This window comes from Oculina patagonica, chromosome 6 (genome assembly GCF_052425735.1).
Source record: "Oculina patagonica isolate OP01 chromosome 6, crgOcupat, whole genome shotgun sequence".
NCBI classification, from domain to species: domain Eukaryota; kingdom Metazoa; phylum Cnidaria; class Anthozoa; order Scleractinia; family Oculinidae; genus Oculina; species Oculina patagonica.
Genome location: NC_135763.1, coordinates 35195564 through 35218095, shown reverse-complemented (window position 1 = coordinate 35218095; position 22532 = coordinate 35195564). Strand labels below are relative to the sequence as shown.

At 41.7% G+C, this 22532-nt stretch overlaps 3 protein-coding genes across 4 annotated transcripts; 2 read left to right on the top strand and 1 right to left on the bottom strand.

Moving 5' to 3' along the window:
- The first annotated feature begins 235 nt into the window (after positions 1 to 235).
- Positions 236 to 4541, top strand: LOC144657031 (uncharacterized). Its single transcript, XM_078517319.1, has 4 exons — positions 236 to 388; positions 997 to 2097; positions 2880 to 3601; positions 4245 to 4541. Exons 1-2 carry the CDS (start codon positions 236 to 238, stop codon positions 1540 to 1542), a joined length of 699 nt encoding a protein of 232 aa, XP_078373445.1. The 3' UTR covers positions 1543 to 2097; positions 2880 to 3601; positions 4245 to 4541.
- Positions 4542 to 8715: 4174 nt separating this feature from the next.
- LOC144657045 (SPARC-related modular calcium-binding protein 1-like) lies at positions 8716 to 12176 on the top strand. Of its 2 annotated transcripts, none has more exons than XM_078517335.1 (5): positions 8716 to 8912; positions 9387 to 9459; positions 9582 to 9651; positions 10504 to 10785; positions 11987 to 12176. In XM_078517335.1, the coding sequence occupies exons 2-4, from the start codon at positions 9391 to 9393 to the stop codon at positions 10755 to 10757; spliced, it is 393 nt and encodes a 130-aa protein (XP_078373461.1). In that variant the 5' UTR covers positions 8716 to 8912; positions 9387 to 9390; the 3' UTR covers positions 10758 to 10785; positions 11987 to 12176. The 2 variants fall into 2 exon arrangements, with proteins under 2 accessions (XP_078373461.1, XP_078373460.1); XM_078517334.1 differs by having other exon boundaries at positions 8720 to 8912; positions 9384 to 9459; positions 11987 to 12174.
- A 6445-nt stretch (positions 12177 to 18621) lies between these two features.
- Positions 18622 to 21912, bottom strand: LOC144657436 (uncharacterized). Its single transcript, XM_078517781.1, has 2 exons — positions 21543 to 21912; positions 18622 to 19818 (listed from the first exon to the last, which is right to left on the bottom strand). The coding sequence occupies exons 1-2, from the start codon at positions 21690 to 21692 to the stop codon at positions 19321 to 19323; spliced, it is 648 nt and encodes a 215-aa protein (XP_078373907.1). The 5' UTR covers positions 21693 to 21912; the 3' UTR covers positions 18622 to 19320.
- Positions 21913 to 22532: the final 620 nt, after the last annotated feature.

Here is a 22532-nt window from a genome sequence, read left to right as displayed (position 1 = left end):
TGTAAATATTCTAATATTAAATTTCCAAGCCTTTTATTCTAAATTGACGTCGACAATAACAATATTTAGAACAGTCTGGAAAGACGTCAGCAGGAGACTACAAAGTTCGCTTGCGAAATATTCCTTCGCCAAACTGCTGCATGAGCGACGACTTTCTTTCAAACTGCTCCAAAACAGTGCTTATCAAACGAGACAGTTCCACAGGCGCGGCGCGTACAGCATTGGACAGACGAGCATGGAAGTTTCTCAAGTTGTTCTAAATGGTGAGATATTTCTGCAGAACGGACGTCCAATGATTCTTGCGATAAGCCCTGGTAATCCACATTACTACAAGCTTGAATCCCTTCAGCGGCTGTTTGAATTTGCTGCGAGAAATAAGTCAGACCAGGTAAATTAGTTTTTATTCTTTAGTGAGAGAAAACTGTGTAGAGGAGCCTGAAATGTCTACGAGTCATGAGTCAAGCTGATTTTTACACAAAGTAGGATATTATCTATTGGACCATTGTTTACCTTTATACAAGTAAGCTTACAAGCACTTCACATTGCTTACGGTTAGTTCTACTCTGGTTTGTTTGCGGTTAGTTGCACTCCGGTTTGCTTGCGGTTAGTTCCACTCCGGTCCGGTTTGCTTGCAGTTAATTCCACTCTGGTTTGCTTGCGGATAGTTCCACTCCGGTCCGGTTTGCTTGCAGTTAGTTCCACTCCGGTTTGCTTGCGGTTAGTTCCACTCCGGTCCAGTTTGCTTACAGTTAGTTCCACTCTGGTTTGCTTGCGGATAGTTCCACTCCGGTTTGCTTGCAGTTAGTTCCACTCTGGTTTGCTTGCGGATAGTTTCACTCCGGTCCGGTTTGCTTGCAGTTAGTTCCACTCTGGTTTGCTTGCGGTTAGCAAATTTATACCTCTAATTTAAGATTTGACTCATTGACTCATGACTCATGACTCATGACTCATTGACTCATTTGACTCATTTGACTTAGTCTCCTTTTCTTCGTGCAGATCTTACTTTTTATCCCCGACAAGATATTTGAGCATGATTACCGGGCAATTGGTTCAAAAAATCCCAAGATGTCCGCGCGGGGTCAAGGGAATCGGTTGCGGAACAAGTGCAACGAAGCTATCCAAAGTAGCGGTCTCTGCCACGCCAACTACAGCTTCATAAGGTGGACGGAGGACGTGGAAAGCTGCCCCCATTACCAGAAGGCTTTAGCGGACATCCAAGACCTATATGAGGTAAATGACGACTTCCGTGCCGACATCAGAGAATCGACCGAGGCCGCGCTAAGATGTCTCAAAAACGGCCGAGAAAAAGGCGGCTCCAACAAGAAAACCGAAATAGCCGTGGAAAATGCGGTGGACCTAAAGGAAGGAGTTCTGTATCTGCTGAAAGAGCTAGCGTTTCTTGTAGCAATACCAAGTATTTATGAGAACTGTGATGAGTTTGTGTTCGTGTATCACCGCCCATGGCCCGTGCTAGAGAGGTATTTTTCCGGCGGATACGACGACATTGGAAAGCCTTCTCTAGGTTACGTCGTCTTTGAATGATAATGTAACAAAACCGTTCGATGAAAGGACATACCTTTTTTCAGTTGAATTGTTTTGCCGCACACGAGTTGCGAAATGAGTGAGCCTTGAGCCACTTTCAAGTAGCACAGTGTTTATGAACGCATGTTTCATTTATTCTTGCGAGAAATTGCAGTGTTGGGCAATATTTTGGGAAATTTTAAAGGTTTTATGGGGAAATTTTAATATTAACTATGTGTCGGTTTTTTCAATATTTTGGGGGATATTTTAGGTGAAACTTTTGGTAATTCTATATTAGGGTATTTGGGGGACTATCTTAGGTAAACAACGGCAAACCGCGCGGCTAGCCGACACGAGCTATCAAAGAACTAATACTAAATTATACGGCCAATCAATTGACTTTATTCTCGTCAACCTAAATTACAAATCACATCTTTATGCTCAACATCGAATGAACTTGTATTTAAAGATATCTTTCCTGCCAGAAACAAATATTACAAACAAACGAATTTGTTCTTTGATAGCTATCTAAACATATTTAAACGTATTTACCCATATTCATTCATATTAGTTGCGGTTCCACTAGACCTCTGCCCGAGGTAACCCCGTGGGTAATTGCCTTGGGTTGGGATCGGTTTGGGTTTCCGGTCAGGTTAACACCTCCGGTTACATTGCAAATAATTACCCGAGGTCAACTTTCGATCTTGCAGTGTATGGCGGCAAATTTAATGCATCATGGAGATCGCAAACCGCGAAACGCTTGGTTTGCTTTCGGTCGTTCTTCTGCTTCTTTTACGGCAATACCCGGTTAATTTAGCTATACAAAACTTCGTGTCAAGAAGAATGCGGAGAAGGCGTCTGCGATTACGATTTCTACAATCTCTTCAGATGCTGTATTTGTTTTATAGAACCCGTCGCCTACAAGTTGCTCCCGGGCAAGACGTGCTTGGGTATTCCCTCGTAAAATATACTCACAGTGAACCTCGAAAGTTGGCCATGTTTGATGCCGCGTGTCTTGTATTTAAGTTATTTAGTACGTGCCAGGATATTTGCCGCAATATTTTTGCGCAACACCACAAAAATGTGCCCAGCATGTGCTGCGGTTTCCGGATTTACTTTTTTCTTTCACCCGATTGGCTGAACTACTCTTGTGGTTAGATAAACCACTGATAAACCCTACTACTTGGTTCGGGAAACGTCATGGGTAATTCTTTTGTTCTTTTTGATGTATCCATAGTGATTTCCCATAGGCAGAATCACTGCGGGAATAGAGGTCACACACAAATACAGACTTCCCGTGGGTAAAGTCTCAGTTTCCCGTGGGTAAAAGCTCTAGTGGAACCGCAACTTTTATTCAGGACTCGTGTGTGTCTACTAGTTAGTCAATTATATTTATCGCTGTTTATCCTTTTCGCTGTAACTTTCAATTTTATCATGTTATTCTCGGGTATTTATATTTTTCTCGGCAGAATCGTTTTACCGGTTTATTCTATTGCGCTCGAAATTGTGTTCACTACAATAAATTATTGTTATGTCAAAAAACAACTAGCTTGTTTTCAATGTTGATACATACGACCGGGTTTCGTAAACAGAAAAGATTACTTTTAATATACTTTATTCTCGAGCTGTAAAATGGAGCAAACAACTAGAATCTAGAAAATAAGTTCCTAAGCTGTATTTGCGTTATTTTCATTCACTAAATTAAGAATATTTCCTAAGAGTAATCTCAGCTGTCGTAGTTTCTGATGATGCAATTTCTCGCAATGTTTAGTTTCTTTTTCAGTGTAAAACGCTCGCACGTTTTGGTTCAGATTCGCATAATAATGAGTTCCTTAGAACTCATTATAATCTAGTTTCCTGGCTCGCTCCTAACACCTTTGGAATCCTGATACTTTACGAATGGAAACAACTTTCTTTACGCGTACACTTAGCCCAGTATGACAACTTTCCATTTGTTCGGTTACTATTCTCCTTTTAGCTGTTCTTAACATAGTCATTCCCAAAAAACAGATTTTTCCACAAGCAAACAAATCGGACTAAGCTTCGGAATCGTTTGTTCTCGCCGTCCCTAACAGCTGAGGTCATAGGCGTACGAGGCGGGGGGGGGGGGGGCGAGGGGGGCTGCAGCCCCCCCAGTGCCAACATTTTTCGGGCAAAACGCTTAGAATTCGGGCAACGAGCCTAGGGAAAAATGGAAAATAATCCGACAAATCTCAACATTACGTTCAAAATAAATTACATCAAAGGAGAAAGTATTGGAAATATATCGAACTTTGTGGTTTAAAAGTCCAAATTTCTTATTCATCTGCTTTCGTTTCCTCTTGTTCGAGTTTTCTCGCAAATTCTGCGTGGCCCCTCAGTTTGATTCAGTTGCAATCAGCTTTTCCAATGTTTCACACGCTTTTGTATAACTTTCAAGTGGGGAAAATAATATAAATTGGCTCCCCGTTAGTTTTTGTTGAACTAGAGCGAATGAATAAAATATTTCCAAAGAAAAAGGATTCAGTGCATTAATTGACACCTTCGGGCAACGCCACGAAATAAATTTAAGAACTATTGTTTTGTTTGAGCAAGTAGGCAAGGTTTGTACGCGACTATTTCAATGCACGTTTTGCTGCCCATTTTATGTTCCTCTTTTTTCGGCTTTCAACCCATGCCATTTTTTTTTTCGGGCAATAAGGTCTCCGCCCTCCCAGGTCCGAAGGTGCCCGTACGCCGCTGAGGTCACTCAATTTATCCATTACAAAGAAGTTTACTTTTGTCTTTTAATTGAAATTATTGCCTGTTAACATATAAATAGAAGGTCAACACCGTTTGTACGGAGATCAGAAGAGCTCAGAATGACTAGAGCAAATCAGTTGTAATCAGAAGAGCTATTCAGAGACATTAAAACCTGTTGCCGAGAAGCTTAGTGTATACTTCTTTGCTGTTTCCTAAATCTGCTTTGTGACAGCAGAGCAGAGTTGAATCATCCATGTAATCTCACACTGTAATTGTGCAATAAATATTTGTGAGGACTATTTATGTTCCTTTTTGTATTCAGTTCGGGGAATTGATTAAGAATTTGGTCCACAACGCAGAATTTTCCATTTCCGAAGTGCAACGCTCTAGTTTTTTCGACTTTTTTTGCTTGTTTACAAGCAAAAAGTAGGAGAATAGCGTTTACATGGGCTAAAATCTGAACCGGAAGGGATAGCATTCTTGTTAACTCTCAAGGGACTGTTTTAATTTCTCAAGGGAATACTTTCCGCTGTGGGTGATCAAAGCGCGTGACTTGTAAAGTGCCACTCTATAGTTGTGCTTCAGCACTTCCGTTCTTGTAGAAAAAACGTGACTTGTCAATTTACAAACGTTATATAAGAATCAAAAACGTGAGTAGCCCAAATCTTACGTCACTTAACCAATTAAGAATGTAAGGGGTTCAGCGCTCGAAGGCAGCGAAGTTTAAAACGATTAAGAACGCAATTTTTACTAGTACAAGTCTTTAGGCGCTAATATTAATTTAACCTAAAACGATTAACAACGCAAATTTGTACTCGTACAAGTCTTTCACACACTAAAACGTTGCTAATAGTTAACCAAAGGGAACTCATTTCGTGACAATTGATTATTTCTGCTGAGTTGCACAATTTAGAATTGCAACATCATCTAGCGAAGCGCACTATTACTAAAAATAGATCCCCCCCCCCCGCGTGAGTCGGACAACAATTTTAGTTTCGGCAAAGGCTTTGTATGGAGGGGACGCATCCTTCACAAGAAAAAAAGGGCGAGAAAGGTACAATTTGAGGCCGAGATTCTCGAAAGGCTCGAAAAATGATAGATTCCAAACATTTTTGCTTTAGTAATTGAAAAACAGATTGAAGGTATCCAAAAAATGGCCCAAAATTGAATTTATTAGTCGAAGATCCGGCAATGACACCTTGATTCCCACTGCAAAATTATTCAGGCTGCCGAGAAATTTAAGCGGCGGATAGCGAATTACTATCGAATTATATAATTGCGAAGGATAGCACTTGTATGTTTGCTTCATTTAGGCCCCGGAAAGATCGTCGGTTGCAAGAAATTCAGAATTCTTCCCGAATTTGACGGCACTGATCGCCGGCCATCCGATCTGTTTCGACACATGATAGATAGAGGGCGAAAATATTATGCTATTCAAACGCCTTTCTAATGGAATTGACGGCGGGTTTGATTTTAATAAAGCTGTTATTTATCCCCATTACTATTACAGACTGCAGCTACAGCTGCCGAGCTCGATCAGTGTATATTAAATAGTATTTGCCGCGACAATTGTGTAACGAAATTGACCTCTTTAAATATTCGGGTCAAGCAAGGGGACCGATCGGACGAGCGTTTCTTTGTGTAATTTTGTGGTGGCATAAATCTGAGGTTAGCTCTGTTGTGTTGCAAAATGTGCCACTAAGAACAGTGTAAACGTTTTGCATTTCTCATAAAAATAAATGTTTTCTTTCAGTAAATCCCGGCAGCAAATCGGGCCTTTATAATCCATTCAATAACTGAGAGTAAAACATTTTACACATTTATTGAATAATCGCTCTGTTTGACAAACCTTCTGTTTCAAACCACGGTTTGAGCTTTCTACGTTGCACAGGTAAGGCTTTCCGAATTCCGAGCCAATCTGGCCATGGTTTTGTGAAACAATCGCTAAATATGCCTCCAAAGTGGCCGCCAACCATACATTGCTCTTACAGAGAGCGGTTTGTTTGTCCGAATTTTATCTGACTCACACCGGGGGTCAAATTCTGTGACGTCATTAGTGCGCTTCGCTAATTGCAACATCATTAAATGTGTTAAGGACGTTCGCGCTAATTGTTTATGCGCATCCTTACTGCGCACGTAATTCATGTCGCAACGTCATGCCACGTCATGCATGAGCGCGCGCGCTGAGAAAACTTTCCAAACACATATAAGGTGGGTAGCCGTTGCGTTAACTTCGCTTGCAGTTTCCTCTCTTAAACGGTCGGTGACCCCCACTTTTTTCGGGATATACCACCTTTACTGATACATCTCTACTGATTGACAAAAAATTAGCGAAATTCCAATGTTGGAAGTTTGTTATTTTTTCATTTTCTCCCCTCGCGCGCGACCAAATCAGTCACATTTTCCAGCCTCGAGTTTTCGCAAATCCAATTCTTTATGGCAAGACTTTCCTTAAGGGACTTCAAAAGCGAAATATATTTGTACAATAGACCCACTGAAATAAATTTAGGCAAAGAACGTTAGCCTACATCAATTCATTTAAAATATTTTGTCGCCCGAAGCCGCTGAGGTCATATCGAGTGACGAAGTGAAATTTATCCAAATACGCGCCCTCTTTCGCTTATCGTATCTCGGGAACGAAGTCGGTGACCACCACTTTTTTTTACATTTCTGATAAAAGTAACTGATAAACTAGCTCTGGTGAAATTTTAAGAAAAATTGCAATGTTGGAAGATTTTCGCGCGAACGTCCTTAAGTGATATTTATAAGTGTTTTTGTAGCCTGTTGTGAAATTACTTCCGGTGGAAACAGTAAACGTTAAACGTTTCTTCTGTTCAGAAGTTAATGCATCGCCATTAGAAAAATAAACAGCAACTGTTTTGCTGGAAATGTAGTCGTTAGAAATGGCATGTGTAGCCGTAAGGTAAAGAATAACGCGAGGAGAAGCGGCTTTTGGTAATATCCAAACGAAAATTTACTTCTCAATGTGGGGTTAAGATTGCGTGACGAGACAAAAGGTAACTCTGTCGTGCGTAACCTAACCTGCGATCAGGCGTTATTTTTCTGCATTAAGCCGAGTAGAAATCTTTCTTACTCGAAAGGAAACAACTATTTCGATTAAACATGTTAAAGGCAAACGTCAAAGTTTACCTTTTTTAACCAAGCCAAAGTATATGAGTCGCAAAGCACCCAGCCGTCGCGACTGACAAATACAGCATTTACTCCGCGAAAATAAAAAAAATGCTTGAACTGAAAGACGTTTGAATTCTTCCATGATATGTTCGAACAACAATGCCCAGGATAAACCTTCTACTCATACTAACTTCATGCAAAAAAAGTCGATATCTCGAAGAGATCTTTGATCTATTAGCGAGTTAGTTCCCATAGGACACGCAATGTGTCTTTTAAATAATATTTCGGGCCCATCGTCGTAATTCGAGCACTTTGATAAGAAAATTAACAACACCGTAAATTATGGGCTCCTGAACAGGGCAATTCAATAGTTTACATTTAACCGGCGTTAAGCAAACATTCAACACACGAAACCCACCCATTTCACTGTTCTCGACATTCAAGGTTCACCCGGAGTTTTTCGAAGGTTGAATATTTGGGCATACGGTATTTTTCCTCGAATCGACGTTTTGTATTTATTGGGTATTTGGCCGAAAAATTTCCATTAGTCGCCTCGTGCACGCCGACCTTTAACTTAACAAATTAAGGCCAGGGTATCCAATTTTCATTGGCCCGACAAGCTGAGTTCCGAGAATTAAGCCGAATCGATAAAACGTCATCAAAATTCCATCTCAGAACCATTTACCTTATTCTTCCTCTGATTACCGTTTTCTTAAGCTTGTAAATTGGCCAAGACCTCTTTAGCATAGTGCAGTCACCAAAGTTACCGTTTGCAGGCTCCTTGTAGTTACATTGAACCAGACCTTTTTCAAAAGTTCTTTTGTCATTGACGACTAACCCAAGAAACACTGACACAATCGCGAAATTTAATATTTCAATATAAGTAATTTAAATATAAGTATTCTGGGAATTTTTCACCCTCCCCCTTCCCCATAACATAAAAGACTTTGCTCTCACCAAAATGATTCCTTCCGTCCCCGACTGACTGCTAATGGCCTGTGATGTTCACTTCTTGCTACCGTGGTTACCGAGAAGAAAACGAGTGGAATGGCTTGATATGTCTAAGCAGAATTTCGAGTGGAATATGCAGGCAGGCAGAAAAAGTCAACTTAAGGGCAGAATTTGTTTAATCCAGTGAAAATGGTGTTTGATGATGAGTCATTGAACACTGGTTCTACCTCAGTATTACTTCTTAGCACGGTAGCTTGAAAGCTTGAGAAAATTGATCAATTTGAAATTAAAATACTACCTATAAAATATGAATAACAAGTCTTCTTAAAATCAACAAGTAAACAGGCCTTTTTTTATAAATGTAAGGTAATACGTTTTGTGTCATCGAAATGTTCCCATAACATTTTCTGCTCTGTAAATGGAACTCCTTCTTGAATTACACTTTAACTGATTTTAAATTAAGGAAGGTTATAGGGAGCACCTTATCACATCAGAGGAAATTGAGCGTGTACTGCCTCTGAAAGAAGTTGTCAGAGGAATTTGCAAGGCCAATCCAATCTCAAGAACTCGGTTATCTTTGCAAGCAGGTGAGACATTTCAAAACTGCGTGACTGATTCAAGTTTATTTGACGTTAACTTATTTTAACAAAGACTTTAGAAAAGATAGCATATTTCTTCGATTAAGCGTCCGAGGTGTTTCTTTCAAATTTAAGGTTTTTCAGTTTGTCGCAGAATATATGTCCATCACTGCACCAACTTTCCTATAAGCAATTTCCCTTTGACAAGAAACCTGGTGTACTAAATCTGCTTGCTCTTACTGCATACCTTTATTCTGACTGCTTAAAGATTGGGTGGTTTCATGCTTTAAATTTGATAATTCTAAGGGGTATTTATTCGAAGAAACGCATTTAATCGGCAAGGGTGAAAGGGTAAACGAGGAAATATGGTGGAGGCTTAACCAAAAGTATGTAACTAACTGTATTTATCGTCGTCCTTGTCAAGTTACGCTCTTAAAGCACCCTCAGGCGCGGCTCTTACAAGTGTCTTACTCTTTTTAGAAGAAAGATGAAGAGCTTTACTTTTCTCGTGATTGCCTGGGGATTCGCATTTTCGTGTGCTTTCAACGATGTTCAGGTAAAGAGACGTTAATATTATGATTTTACTCAATATGCTCAAGAACGAACAACTTCAGCAACACTTTCAGTCTATCGGCACAAGAAAACAATTTTCACGCAACATTTGTCTTTATTTTTCAGTCTGCAGAGCCGCTGGAAAAAGGGGAAACAAAGCCCTGGCCTCAGCTAACGTCTAGCTTGAAGAAGAGAAGTAATTAAATTTTTGTGATAATGTGTATTTTTCGCCAAACATTGTTCGCGTTTGGTTGATCTCTTTTTTTTTCTATTTCATTGCAATTGTTTCCCATCTTTGTCCGATAATTAGGCGGTGATGGTAAAAGGAGGAATGAGTCTGCTGAATGGCGCGTGCCATGACTTCGGAATGGCATAATTATGCGGAATGTAATTTACATGGATTATTGACATAAATTTAGACTTTTTCAAAGCCCGTTTCCGGTAGTTAGGTCATCTGGCGAAAATCTTGCGACTTGTGTCGCTCGCTATCGCGACTTCGTCGCTCAAAAGGGTCTAACATAAATTATACTGAAAGAGCGAAATTTTTAAGAGAAGCCGCCTTGTTAAATACTGCAGGCTCAAATCATCAAGGACTGAGCAGCATGGACGAGGAAGTTTCCATAGAACATCGTTGTAAAGATCATTTCACCGTTCAAATCACTGATTTACGCCGAATAGAACCAGAGAAAATATTTTCGCTACTTGCCGTGACGCTTCCCAGGACTTGAATTATCGACTAGCTGGCGTTGCTAAAATGAGCGACTGAATCTTGCCTCAGTAGTTGTGTTAACGTGAACGAAAACTCTCGTCTATCTGCCTCGAAATACCTAACCTTCCTGTGATTGTTCAGTCTGCTTTAATTTTATTAATGAATCAGAAAGGAAAGGGATTTCTAAACTTAATGCTTCTCGCATCTTCTACTTTCTATTTCACTGGTTACCGCCTCTTCGTGGCTTTTCAATTGCCAAATATTTCACAGTGTTGTGCAATTGTGTGTGGTTTTGGGCGTTGTACACTTACTATTTTTTTCTCTTTTTCTGCTGTCCAGCTGAGACCAAATGTGAAAAACTTCGTGCCGAAGCACAGGCAAAAGTAGAAGAAGGCGACATTTTGGTGTTGGTTCCAGAATGCAGAGCCGATGGAAGTTTTAATCCCGTGCAGTGCGATCAAAGGTTCTCTGTGAATTTCGCCAATTGCTGGTGTGTGGATGAAAATGGCGACAAAATACCCGGGACTGAAGTTACAGTGGGATCTGTACAAGGCAAGCTGCCAGAGTGTGGCGAACACGGCGACACCGTCTGACCGGACACGTTACAGAGAAACCAAGCTGGTAAGCCGAACCCTTTCGCTGTGCATCTGTATCTACTTTAATCGTATCTATAACAAAATTCTCGTTTTTGATTGGTTCTGCGCGCGCCTATTTGTCGCGTAATCGGCGCGCGATCACGTGGGTGTCCAATTACAGGTATCCAATTTGAGCAACTTCAAATTGGATACCTGTAATTGGACACCTACGCCATCCGCGCGTCAATCATGCGCATTTGAATGGGTTTTTTCTTGCTGTTTTCTAACTTTTTGTGCAACCAACTGAATTTACCTTTGACTTTTCCTCACAAAAAAGGTTCCTAGAGACTTCCTAACCTCGAATTTTGTTATTGACACGATTAATTAGTAATTGGACCTCGTGTCGTACAATTCAGAGAGTAATCGTGCTCGTAATTTCAAATCGTCCTCGCGCTGCGCGCTCAGCCGATTTTGAAATTACTCGCCCGATTACTCTCTGAATTGTACTCCACTCAGTCCAATTACTATTACTAATAGGCTCGATTTCCGCCACCTTCTTGAGTACGGTCTTCGTTCCTTCCCTTTCGGGGGGAAGACCGCGGGCTCATTTCCCCCCAAAAAAGCTGCTACCAAATGAGCCTAGTGACTACTGGACATCATCTCAAGACGTCTCTTTTTTAAATGATATTTTTAGAGGCTTAAAAAATGGATTGAAGAAAGAAAAAAAAATTGAAACACCACCAGACAGTTGACCCCCACGCAAGAGCACTCCAGGTTGTCAGGGAAGTGTCTGGTGGCAGTTTACCAATTTTCAACTTCAAATTCTCGTTAAAAAATCACAATTAATTTCTTATAATTCTTATTTCTCTAAATTTTACTGATCTCTTGTTAAAAACTTTCTCCTCCCAAAACCCCCCAAAATCACTCAAAAATTTACAATGAAACGTAGCAAAACATAGATATATGGGACGATTGAAGCGTTTTTGATTCCTTGAAACGCTAGCGAGATACTTCCGCTAAACCATGGCCATCCTTAAGTTTATTGTGACTTATAGAACCGCGTAATATATAAAGATAAATCTCGCTTACACGTCACATACACTAGCTCATTAACATTGCATATTTGTTGTCAGTTTAAGAAGGTAATATTTAGTGTTGAAACGATTCTAGTCTCGTTCTGCACTGCTTAACTAGTGACGGTGCTACATATTAATTATAACATTAATCGACTTTTACTATTTTTGCAGGTTTAATTCCAAAACACCCAAGAAGGAAGGCAATCTTAGACAGCAGCTAATTCATTTTGGCTGTTAGTTTAACGTAACATAACATAACGTAACGTAACGTAACGACATCAAGTGAAGAACAGACTTTATTACTGAGCTGGAATTAAAATAAAAGGTTAAAAGAAAAGAGGCTGTTAGTTTTTTGGTACACTGCCGATTTACCTTATTACAGGAAATTAACGCTTCATGAAATTAACGCGAATTTCAAAAATTCGCGTTAATTTAAGTCGCGTTAATTTTTGTTAACGTTAATTTCCGCGCCGTTAATTAAATGGAGCGCTAATTTCCTTGACCTTAATTTCCATTATTTTGGAACCAATTTCTCGATACAGTCCAGCCGTCTTTGACACTTATGAAAAGACATTATTTCATCAGCACCTTCTGGCGACCCCCAAAGCAAAATTAAAAACATATGGAGAGAGAGCGTTTGCCGTGGCAGCCCCAAGGCTGTGGAACACAATCCCACTTGAACTTAGATTAAGTCCTTCTATTGACATTTTTAAGAGACATTTAAAAACGTACCTTTTTAAACAGGCTTTTTAATTATTATTATTATTTTTTTAGGTACATTTGAACTTATATTTGTAAATATCCGTTTTTAAAATTTTTAGAGTTTTTAACTTTTTAACATCATTTTATTAATATTTTTTTATTGTAAAGCGCCATGAGCAATTAGTGGATTTTGGCGCTATAAAAATACTTTTTATTATATTATATTTATTATATCAGGGTGGAAATCTGCCGGATCACTAAAACTGTGAAAAGCGCTCAAGGTGGTCAGTTTCCTTTGTGTTAAAGTAAACTTGTTCCTGTTGTCTCAACAAATCTTTTTTTCCTTTTTGTTTGTCGCGTTAATTTCCTTCATTTTGAAATGTTACCCCCTCTTTCGCGTTAATTTCCTTTATTGGGAAGTAATTTTTCCTTCAATTCGCGTTAATTTAAGTCGTGTTAATTTCAAATACCTTAATTAACACAAGCGTTAATTTCCTATAATAAGGTACTCGCTCAGCTTAACCCAAAATTTAACTACTGTAAAAAGTTGAGTGCATTCAGTATAAATTCACTCCTCCAACCCAGAACAGCTGGGCATACACCTGTATTTAAAAACGACCCCCTGATTAAAGACAAAACCCCTTTATATAATTCACCTTTATTAAAAAGCCACGAACGAACAACCCCTGAACGTAAGAACCCCTCGATGTAAAAACTCCTGATCATAAGACCCCTGATCGTAAGAACCCCTCGATGTAAGAACCCCTCAATGTAAGAACCCCTGAACGTAAGACCCCCTCAACGTAAGACCCCTGTTCGTAAGAACCCCTCGATGTAAGAACCCCTGATCGTAAGAACCCCTGGACGTAAGAACCCCTCGACGTAAGAGCCCCTGTACGTAAGAACCCCTCGATGTAAGAACCCCTTGATGTAAGAACTCCTGGACAAAAGAACCCCTCGATGTAAGAGCCCCTGTACGTAAGAACCCCTCGATGTAAGAACCCCTGTTCGTAAGAACCACTGGACGTAAAAAACCCCTCAATGTAAGAACCCCTGGACGTAAGAACACCTCAATGTAAGTGGTAAATAAAGTGACGGGCCTACACGACTCCTACGTTCGTGACATTTGTAAACTTTGCCGTTTTATGTTGAGTTCGGTCTTTCGACCTTTTTTGCTTCTGACTTCTTTCTGAGGGTACTGTTATTATTTGGAGGCTTTATGTATTGAATAGAGCCGTAAGATTGTGGCTATTTAAGTGTCTAGAGGTCATTAGTCCGCGCTGCGTGGTTTCCGTTTGTAGAGTTGAATGACACTTCTAAATTTGTACTCTGCCACATGTTGTGCTAGTTCAGTTTGTTTTGGCTCAATTCTATTATTATTTGCAAGATATGCTTTAGGCTCTCAAAATGTTCGCCCTGGAAGGACAAGATCTGAAATGTTCCGTGAAAATGTAAACTACTTGCATTTTATTGACGCCGGGCCCGGCATTTTAATCAATACTGTTGCAAGATGTATTGTCTTATCACGGATTTATCTTTTGTCCGGCTTAGCCAGAGACTGTTTCAGCTTTACTATGGAAAAGCTAAAAGTTGGTTTCAGAGAGACATTCTGTGTTGTAAAGGCTATGCTTCTTGCATTATTTTGATCGAGCGCTCTGTCTTTCAAGCTCGATTTTTAGGATTTTAAACCTCCTTTGTTCGTTGCGTGATGTTGGCACCACATGATTCAGATATAAATTTGAAATGGTAAATAAAGTGACGGGCCTACACGACTCCTACGTTCGTGACATTCGTAAACTTTGCCGTTTTATGTTGAGTTCGGTCTTTCGATTTACCATTGACTATTGTTTTATGGACGGGCCCCGTTCTTCCTCGTGCGAACAATACAAGCGACTGCACTCAACAGACATCAAGTAGTGGAAAGATATAAAAATACGCACACAACTCGTAGCATCAATCCCGTTTATTAGTAGGGGTTTGCAGAACGAACATGTGCTATACAGCAAAAACATCTCCACGCTAAAACAAACCATAGAGTGCTCAAAAAAGCTAGAAATATGCCGTCGAAGAAACACACTAGACATGACTAGAGCTTCAAAGACAAGAGGATCGAAAAGAACACAACGCCATTGGCTAACTGTGTTAGCCAATATAAACCAGACATTTTCGATCCGCCACCACCAACAGTTTGTGCCAAGCCGCAGAATGTCTAACATTCTCGCACATGAACAAGTTGCGCTAGCAACTAAAGAAAACCAAATAACGGCAACTGATGAGATCCACATGGAGGATCGAAACCATGGTCTTGCCTGAACTAAACCATATAGTAGAAAAATTTTCATTGTCATGCTGCACCTCTATGGCACACGCGGGATACTAAGATATGGGGCGAAAATAATTTCCGCGCATGCGAAGAAGTTCAGCATGCTGGAGGTTTCCGTCGCTGAGGGGAGGAGGGAGGGACAAAAAAGGAGTCCTCTAAAGAAACCTTTCGGGGCATGAACGCAAATGAGAACGATCTCAAGTCGGGAGGGCGTATAAATACTAAAATAAATACCCAGGGGAATAACGAATGTCTCAGGAGTGGAAATGTGCTAATTTATGTAGCGCGTGAGGCCATTTTGGTGCGAACATACCAATGAAAATAGTAGAAAAATTTTCATTGTCATGCTGCACCTCTATGGCACACGCGGGATACTAAGATATGGGGCGAAAATAATTTCTTACCCAAGCACAAATCGCTGCTGATAGGCCAACATACCCCGAAAAAACCCACATTCCTCCCAATCTCAGACGCTCAACTCTTGAAAGGTGTTGTTTTATTATCAATACATCAAGGGAACGCGAGGGATAACCCCTCAAGATTATTACGAGCACGGAACTCAGCCCCTAGCGATTCTGCATGACAAACATTATTCGTCCCTTTGACTGAGCCTTGAGCGAGAAGAGAAGCTGGAAGAGACAGATCCATGACTTTCGGTACTTGGGAATAATATTGTGCTGTTTGAATGCTTTTCCAACCGACATGTCTAGCTACTTGATCATCTGACGCCCCAAGAAGGGACAGGGTTATGGAACAGCCACTCCTAAAACTGTGCATAGTTTCACCCTCATTAATATTAAGAGCCGTAAGGTGGAGGCGCAGACGGTTAGCTACAGTTGATCCCACGAAAGGCTTGGAAGATACGCCGCCCTTCGGTTCGGTAGCGCGGAACAAAAAGCCTTCTCGAAGATTGATGTTCATAAGATCAGCCAACTTGACGTACGTGGAGAGATTTATGACGGGGCAAACCACACCGTCATGGGGACATGCTTTAACAGCGAAAACATTAGAGTCTTTTCCGCGGAGCGTTTTTCCAAACTTGTGATGAAACAATAAACCTTGCTTATCAGGGAGTAGGAGAACCTCTTTAGTATAAACACGACCAAGATCAGAAGCTCTGTCACCAGAGTAGAAATCCAGACAGAAGAAAGCTAAATCACGACTGACGATGTATCTTTCAAGCGGGGATATAAATGGTAAAAATGCTCGGTTACGAAGATAAGTACACAGTTTAATGAACTTGTCGAAGAAAAATGGCACGGCTTGGCGAGGAGAAACCCTTGCTTTTGCTTGTTCCTCGGAGATGGAGGTCAGGTATTCTTTGACGGACGGATGAGCCGCAGGGTTACCAGGGGATATCCCCGACCAATCGCCTGATCGGCCAATGGAATTAAAAATGGATCGCAATTTTCCAATCGTGCTATCAACCGTACCAGCGGCCAATCTGGAGGGGCAGCTACATTTCTGTTTGGAATGAGAGCCGAAGTTAGGACAGCTTGGTGTGTGAATCTTGGTCTTCCCCTTAGAATCTTTCCACACGAGAAATCTAATGACGTCTCTTGGGGAGGCAGAGGTAAGGGTCTTGGGGCTTGGAAGGGAGGACAGAAAGGACTTTAGTTCTAACTGCAACCTGCACTTCTGTTTTTCATAAGGTTTGGCAGCTCTGACTGATTGAAGTGAGGAGATTCTCCGATCGATGGCAGGCAGATCAAGGGAAACTCTGGAGGTACTAGTAGAACACGAAATTGGAGCGGCTTGATACCCACAATATTGGCAGAAGTTAAAGCCAAAGTCATTGGCGTAACAGCAATCAGGGCACAAGTAGGCAGGTTTCCAAATGCGTGGAACACTTGCGAAGGACTAAGGAGAGGTAAAAGAAATGCAAAGACGAATGGACTTAAATGCTTTTATAAACCAATACAAAACAGATAACTAATATAAAACGAAATAACCAGGGCCAAAGTTCGGAGTGTAAGTCGAATACAAAGTATTGTTCTTAAATGTACCAAAGTTCAAACTGGGCAAATACGGAAAGCCCACAAATCCCATTGAAGTGGTCTAGTTTCCATGCTGGTGTTGGAGCAAGACGGGAAAAGCAAAATGTTACGATCCCCTTTAGACCCAAGCTTGAATGAGGCTATGCATGAAGAAACGATAAGCGGCCACCAATACTTTCTGGGACGAAGGTCGGGTACAACGATGGTGTAAGGACAGCCCTGAGTGGCGAGAAATCTAATCAGGGGGCCAACAAGCACAAAGGGAGGAAACACATATGCGTTGAATGATGGAACCATTACTTGTGAGAAAACATTTACCCCAAGCGCCTGCGGCGAGGATGACGGTGCGAAGAAGGGAAGCGCTCGACCAGATAGGTCTTTCTGGACATTATCGGAAGTAGCCATAAGGTCGATGGTGTGCGGACCGAATGCTCGCTGAATGGATTGCCAAGATGCTGGGCTCAGCATGCATTCCCGATCTAAGGGAATGCGGGAAGGAGAATCAGCTGGATTTTCTTGAGAAGGGACAAAGTGTAAGATGACGTGCAAATTAGCAGATAACGTCAAGTGGAAGACTTCTTTAAGAACGTTGTTGATGTGGGAATTGCGAGAACCATCTTTTTTCCAGCAAGCAACCAGGGGAGCACTATCCACAAAGCAATCAACCCTAGCGTTTGAGATCAGATGAGCCACTCTTCGCAAAACAAACAAGAGAGCCAGAGCTTCCTTAACAACGATGGGAAGATCAATCTCAGTAAGTTCCCAGTGACCATTAAATTCTTGTTGAGGTTGGCCAGGCAAGCGCAGGACACCGCCCCAACCAGAGCCTGAAGCATCAGAGAAAGCATTTAATTGGAAATGTTTCTCATCTTTCCATGGCAAGAAACCGGACCAGGAATCCAGGAAACGCCAGTGTTCAAACTCTTTCCTTAAGTCGTGTGAAACAGGGATTGCTCTTGGAGACTTGAGTGCCTTTGACATAGCGTGACAGGCCACGCGAGAATATAACCTGGCGGCAGGGACGACGAGAGTGAATGAATTTATCTTGCCAACAAACTTCTGCAGGGATTTCAGAGATACCGTCTTGTGGCTAAGTAAATCCTCTCTGAGGGAAGCAAATTTAACTTTCTTATCGAGGGGCATCAAAAACGCGGTTTTAATAGAGTCAATGACATAACCAAGAAAGATCGGCGTTTGTGTAGGGATAAGGGACGACTTTTTAAGGCCAATAAAGTAGCCGAGATCGATGAGGATGTAACAAGCGATATAAAGGGCTGCTTGAGCGCGTTGAAAATCAGACCACGAACAGAGAGGGGCGTTTTGCTGAATTTGAAGTTGCCCAAAATGACGGTCGTCGATATATTGGGAACACGGGACACCATGAGAACGAATGTAGCTGGTAGCGATCAAACCGATAGAATGATACAGGTACGCACTAGCTTTCCATCCAAAGGGGAGTGTGTTGAAAACAAAATACCAGCCATTCCACTGTAGGCCAAAGTAGGTCCTGCTATCTGCTGTGAGTCGGACATGGTCATAGCCACTTTTATCATCGCAAGTTGTTTGATAATCCCCCTTGTGTACATAACGAGGGAGGTCAGTGATGAGATCCAAAGAGAAAGGGAGATCTTTGATCCAAAGATTTAGGAATCTCTCATCATGGCACATACGGGGTTTAGATGGTTCGACGGTTATTGGCTTGACCAAGTAGGGTGGTGATATTTCTTCTACTTTACCCCAGACTGACAGGGATCCATTGGCTACCCTTTCTAGAATAGTTTCCGAGATAAACTCGGAAAAGTCTTGACAACTTCTACTGTTTGGAAAATAGGCACTGGGAGGTGAAGGGCTGTGATAAAATCGACCTTGGAAAGAACCCTTAAACTCGACGAAAAACTCTCTTACATCCACACCAAACTCCAAGTAACGAAGAAATGCCGAACTGTTGGGGGAATCATGAAGAATCGCAGACCAAATAGGAAGTCTACGATGGATGAATCCCGGGATAAAAAACGAGGGGTCGCGAAAACGCAGCAAATCTGGTGAAGCGTGGACCTTTCCGGAAGCCACCATCTGGATGGACGGGAGTGGACCGGCCCAGTTGGAGGGCTCCCCTTTCCAATTGCACCAAATAGGAGTAGATCTAACAGATTCTTGGGCATTTTTCAACAAGAGATCGAACGGCTGTGACGACGCCTGAGCGAGCAAGGTGAAAAGAAAAAACGGGAAGTAAATGACCACGAAAACAAATAAATGTGGAAAAGGGGAGCCACCAACCAGGCCGATCCAGGGACCCCGTCATAGACAGAGTATCGGGTATTGTTTAGAAAACCCGTCCCAGATCGACCAAATTGATAGCGGAAGAAACCAAAAGCGAAAAAAAAAAAAAAAAAAAAAAAAAAAAAATTAAAACTACAAAAATACAATACATTTCAGCCAAGACCATCAATATTTATTGCAAAAGAAAGAAACTCTACAAGAGTTTAATTATTAGGACAAAATCGAGCAATATGGCCCCTCTGGCGACAATTGAAGCAGGTTGGCTGCAGCGGACGCGGACCATACCGGGAATTAGGAGGCCTGCGGGAAAAATCTGGCCTCGGTGCCTGTGGAGCGACATAAGGCCGATTGTACCAAGGCGACCCAGGAGGACGCAAGGACTTTTGGATGGCTTTAGCAACTTCAATGTCTTCCTTGTCTCCCACCAACTTCAACAAGATGCTTTGGAACTGCGGGTTGCCGAGGAGGGGACGGCACTGGCGGAGAATAGTACTGAAACGCTTTGTCTTATCATCAGCTTTGTCACGGGCCAAGTCAACAAGTGTTTCCAATCCCGCGAGTGCTTTATAGGGATCAAACACGGCACGCGGCTTAGAAAGCTCTTGTTGCAGGGAAAGGAGGGCCGCCGCGACAGAGCCAGTCGCGGTGTTTCTCTTAAGCTCTAAAAGTTGGTTCTGTAACTCTCGTACAGTCATCTCAGGCTAAGAAAAGGATAAAAATTAATTAAAGGCGGGTGAGTAAAACAAAGTTAACCCACAAGAAAACATAGACCATAATTGAACATTTTACAATAGTAATGAAAACAGACGGCGCTGCACGCGTAACTCTGCAGAAATCTTCTTGATGAATTACAACAAAACTATAGCAAGAAGAAGAGCAGCAAATAGGTAAACGTGGAATAAATAAGTCGGCCATAAACACGCCGGACAACAAAATACTCCTTGTACATTTCCTTGTGATAAACTTTATCACCTTGGAAAATAACGCGCTAACTACGAAGTGGCAAGGCCCGACAGCAAGTAACGTGCGAGAAAAATATAACAAAAAAGAATATAAACAAATAGTCCACAATACAAACAACACGTAGTGAGACCGGACAAATTTCCCAAAGGATAAAATACATTGTGCAAAATATAATACAAACGATGACAACTACCAGAGGTGGCAAACGCCGGCCAGGAAATTAATCATTCAACCAGAAAAATTCTTGCGCCATTTTATCGCAAAACGAGACATACGCAGAGAAAAAATAGCTCAAAGGCGACGCGACGCGAAACTTTCGAGACTTGGGCAACATGTAAAACAAGTCTGATTTGCCAAAACAGTGACGCCAAAACACCTGGATGATAGGCGACGCGTCCTTGGGGACGCGCGCGGCAAGAAAACAATAGAAAAAAGCCGGCACATCACAAAAACTAATTTGAAAGTTGACGAACGACACTAAAAGAAGACCGAAAACAAGACATGCAGAATAGTCATTTGTTAATATGAAAACAAACTGGAGAGGCGACACACGCCATAAAACCTACTTGAAAGGCGAAAAATGCAAAGAAAGCTAGCTTGAAAGACAAAACAAGCGAAAAAGGCTTTAAAAAGGCGAAAAACGCGATGAAAACTAACCTAAGGAACGACACCCTCTAAAACCATATTCGACGGAGGCACACGCATAAAAACTAGCCTGAATTAAGGACGACATACGCCATGAAAACGAACTAGAAGGCGACACACGCCATAAAAACTAGCTAGAAGGCGAGAAACGCCATGAGAACAGATTTGAAGGCGACACACGCAAGAAAACTATATTTAGGTGACACAGGCCATGAAACTAACTTGAAGGCGACACACGCCATGAAACTAACTTGAAGGCGACACACGCCATAAAACTAACTTGAAGGCGACACACGCCATAAAACTAACTTGAAGGCGACACACGCCATAAAACTAACTTGAAGGCGACACACGCCATAAAACTAACTTGAAGGCGACACACGCCATGAAACTAACTTGAAGGCGACACACGCCATGAAACTAACTTGAAGGCGACACACGCCATGAAACTAACTTGAAGGCGACACACGCCATGAAACTAACTTGAAGGCGACACACGCCATGAAACTAACTTGAAGGCGACACACGCCAAAAAACAAACTTGAAGGCGACACACGCCACAAAACTAACTTGAAGGCGACACACGCCATAAAACTAACTTAAAGGCGACACACGCCATAAAACTAACTTGAAGGCGACACACGCCATGAAATACTGAATTTGTAGGCGACACACGCCGTAAATGTAAACTAGAAGGCGACACACGCCTAGAAAGTAGAAAGCCACGGAAAACAAGCTTTGCTTTTGCTACAAAATTTAACAAAACCATACAGCAAAGCAGCCAACAACGATATGAAGAAAAACGAAACCAGCTTACCTCTTCGGCGGGTGGAGCAGGATTTTCGCCAGCAGCACGAGCAACAGGAGCTTCGGCAACAACGGCAGCAGGAGCTTCAGCCGCGGCGGGCACAACAGGACGAGCGGCTTCCAAAACGTCCGCGGGAATAGGTACAGGAACTTCGGCCATGAAGGTAAATTGCTCAGCGACGGAAACGTTCGAGTGAGAAGCAAAAAAGGAGAACTAAAAAGAAACCTTTCGGGGCATGAACGCAAATGAGAACGATCTCAAGTCGGGAGGGCGTATAAATACTAAAATAAATACCCAGGGGAATAACGAATGTCTCAGGAGTGGAAATGTGCTAATTTATGTAGCGCGTGAGGCCATTTTGGTGCGAACATACCAATGAAAATAGTGGCATATACAAAACGCAAAACAGTCAGCAGGACTTGCGCGTAAAGTTTTCAAATTTATATTTGAATCATGTGGTGCCAACATCACGCAACGAACAAAGGAGGTTTAAAATCCTAAAAATCGAGCTTGAAAGACAGAGCGCTCGATCAAAATAATGCAAGAAGCATAGCCTTTACAACACAGAATGTCTCTCTGAAACCAACTTTCAGCTTTTTCATAGTAAAGCTGAAACAGTCTCTCGCTAAGCCGGACAAAAGATAAATCCGTGATAAGACAATATGTACATCTTGCAACAGTATTGATTAAAATGCCGGGCCCGGCGTCAATAAAATGCAAGTAGTTTACATTTTCACGGAACATTTCAGATCTTGTCCTTCCAGGGCGAACATTTTGAGAGCCTAAAGCATATCTTGCAAATAGAATTGAGCCAAAACAAACTGAACTAGCACAACATGTGGCAGAGTACAGATTTAGGGGTGTCATTCAACTCTACAAACGGAAACCACGCAGCACGGACTTATGACCTCTAGACACTTCCTTGGCCACAATCTTACGGCTCTACAATACATAATGCCTCCGAATAATAACAGTACCCTAAGAAAGAAGTCAGAAGCA

Bases quoted from the DNA above. Each gene is read 5' to 3' on its own strand.
- LOC144657045 (XM_078517335.1), top strand. From the start codon at position 9,391: ATGAAGAGCTTTACTTTTCTCGTGATTGCCTGGGGATTCGCATTTTCG. The intron at 9,460-9,581 runs GTAAAGAGACGT...TTTATTTTTCAG, and splicing joins GTGCTTTCAACGATGTTCAG to TCTGCAGAGCCGCTGGAAAA. The intron at 9,652-10,503 runs GTAATTAAATTT...TCTGCTGTCCAG, and splicing joins GTCTAGCTTGAAGAAGAGAA to CTGAGACCAAATGTGAAAAA.
- LOC144657436 (XM_078517781.1), bottom strand. From the start codon at position 21,692: ATGGCCGAAGTTCCTGTACCTATTCCCGCGGACGTTTTGGAAGCCGCT. The intron at 19,819-21,542 runs GTAAGCTGGTTT...TCCTTTTCTTAG, and splicing joins CTGCTCCACCCGCCGAAGAG to CCTGAGATGACTGTACGAGA.
- LOC144657031 (XM_078517319.1), top strand. From the start codon at position 236: ATGGAAGTTTCTCAAGTTGTTCTAAATGGTGAGATATTTCTGCAGAAC. The intron at 389-996 runs GTAAATTAGTTT...TTCTTCGTGCAG, and splicing joins CGAGAAATAAGTCAGACCAG to ATCTTACTTTTTATCCCCGA.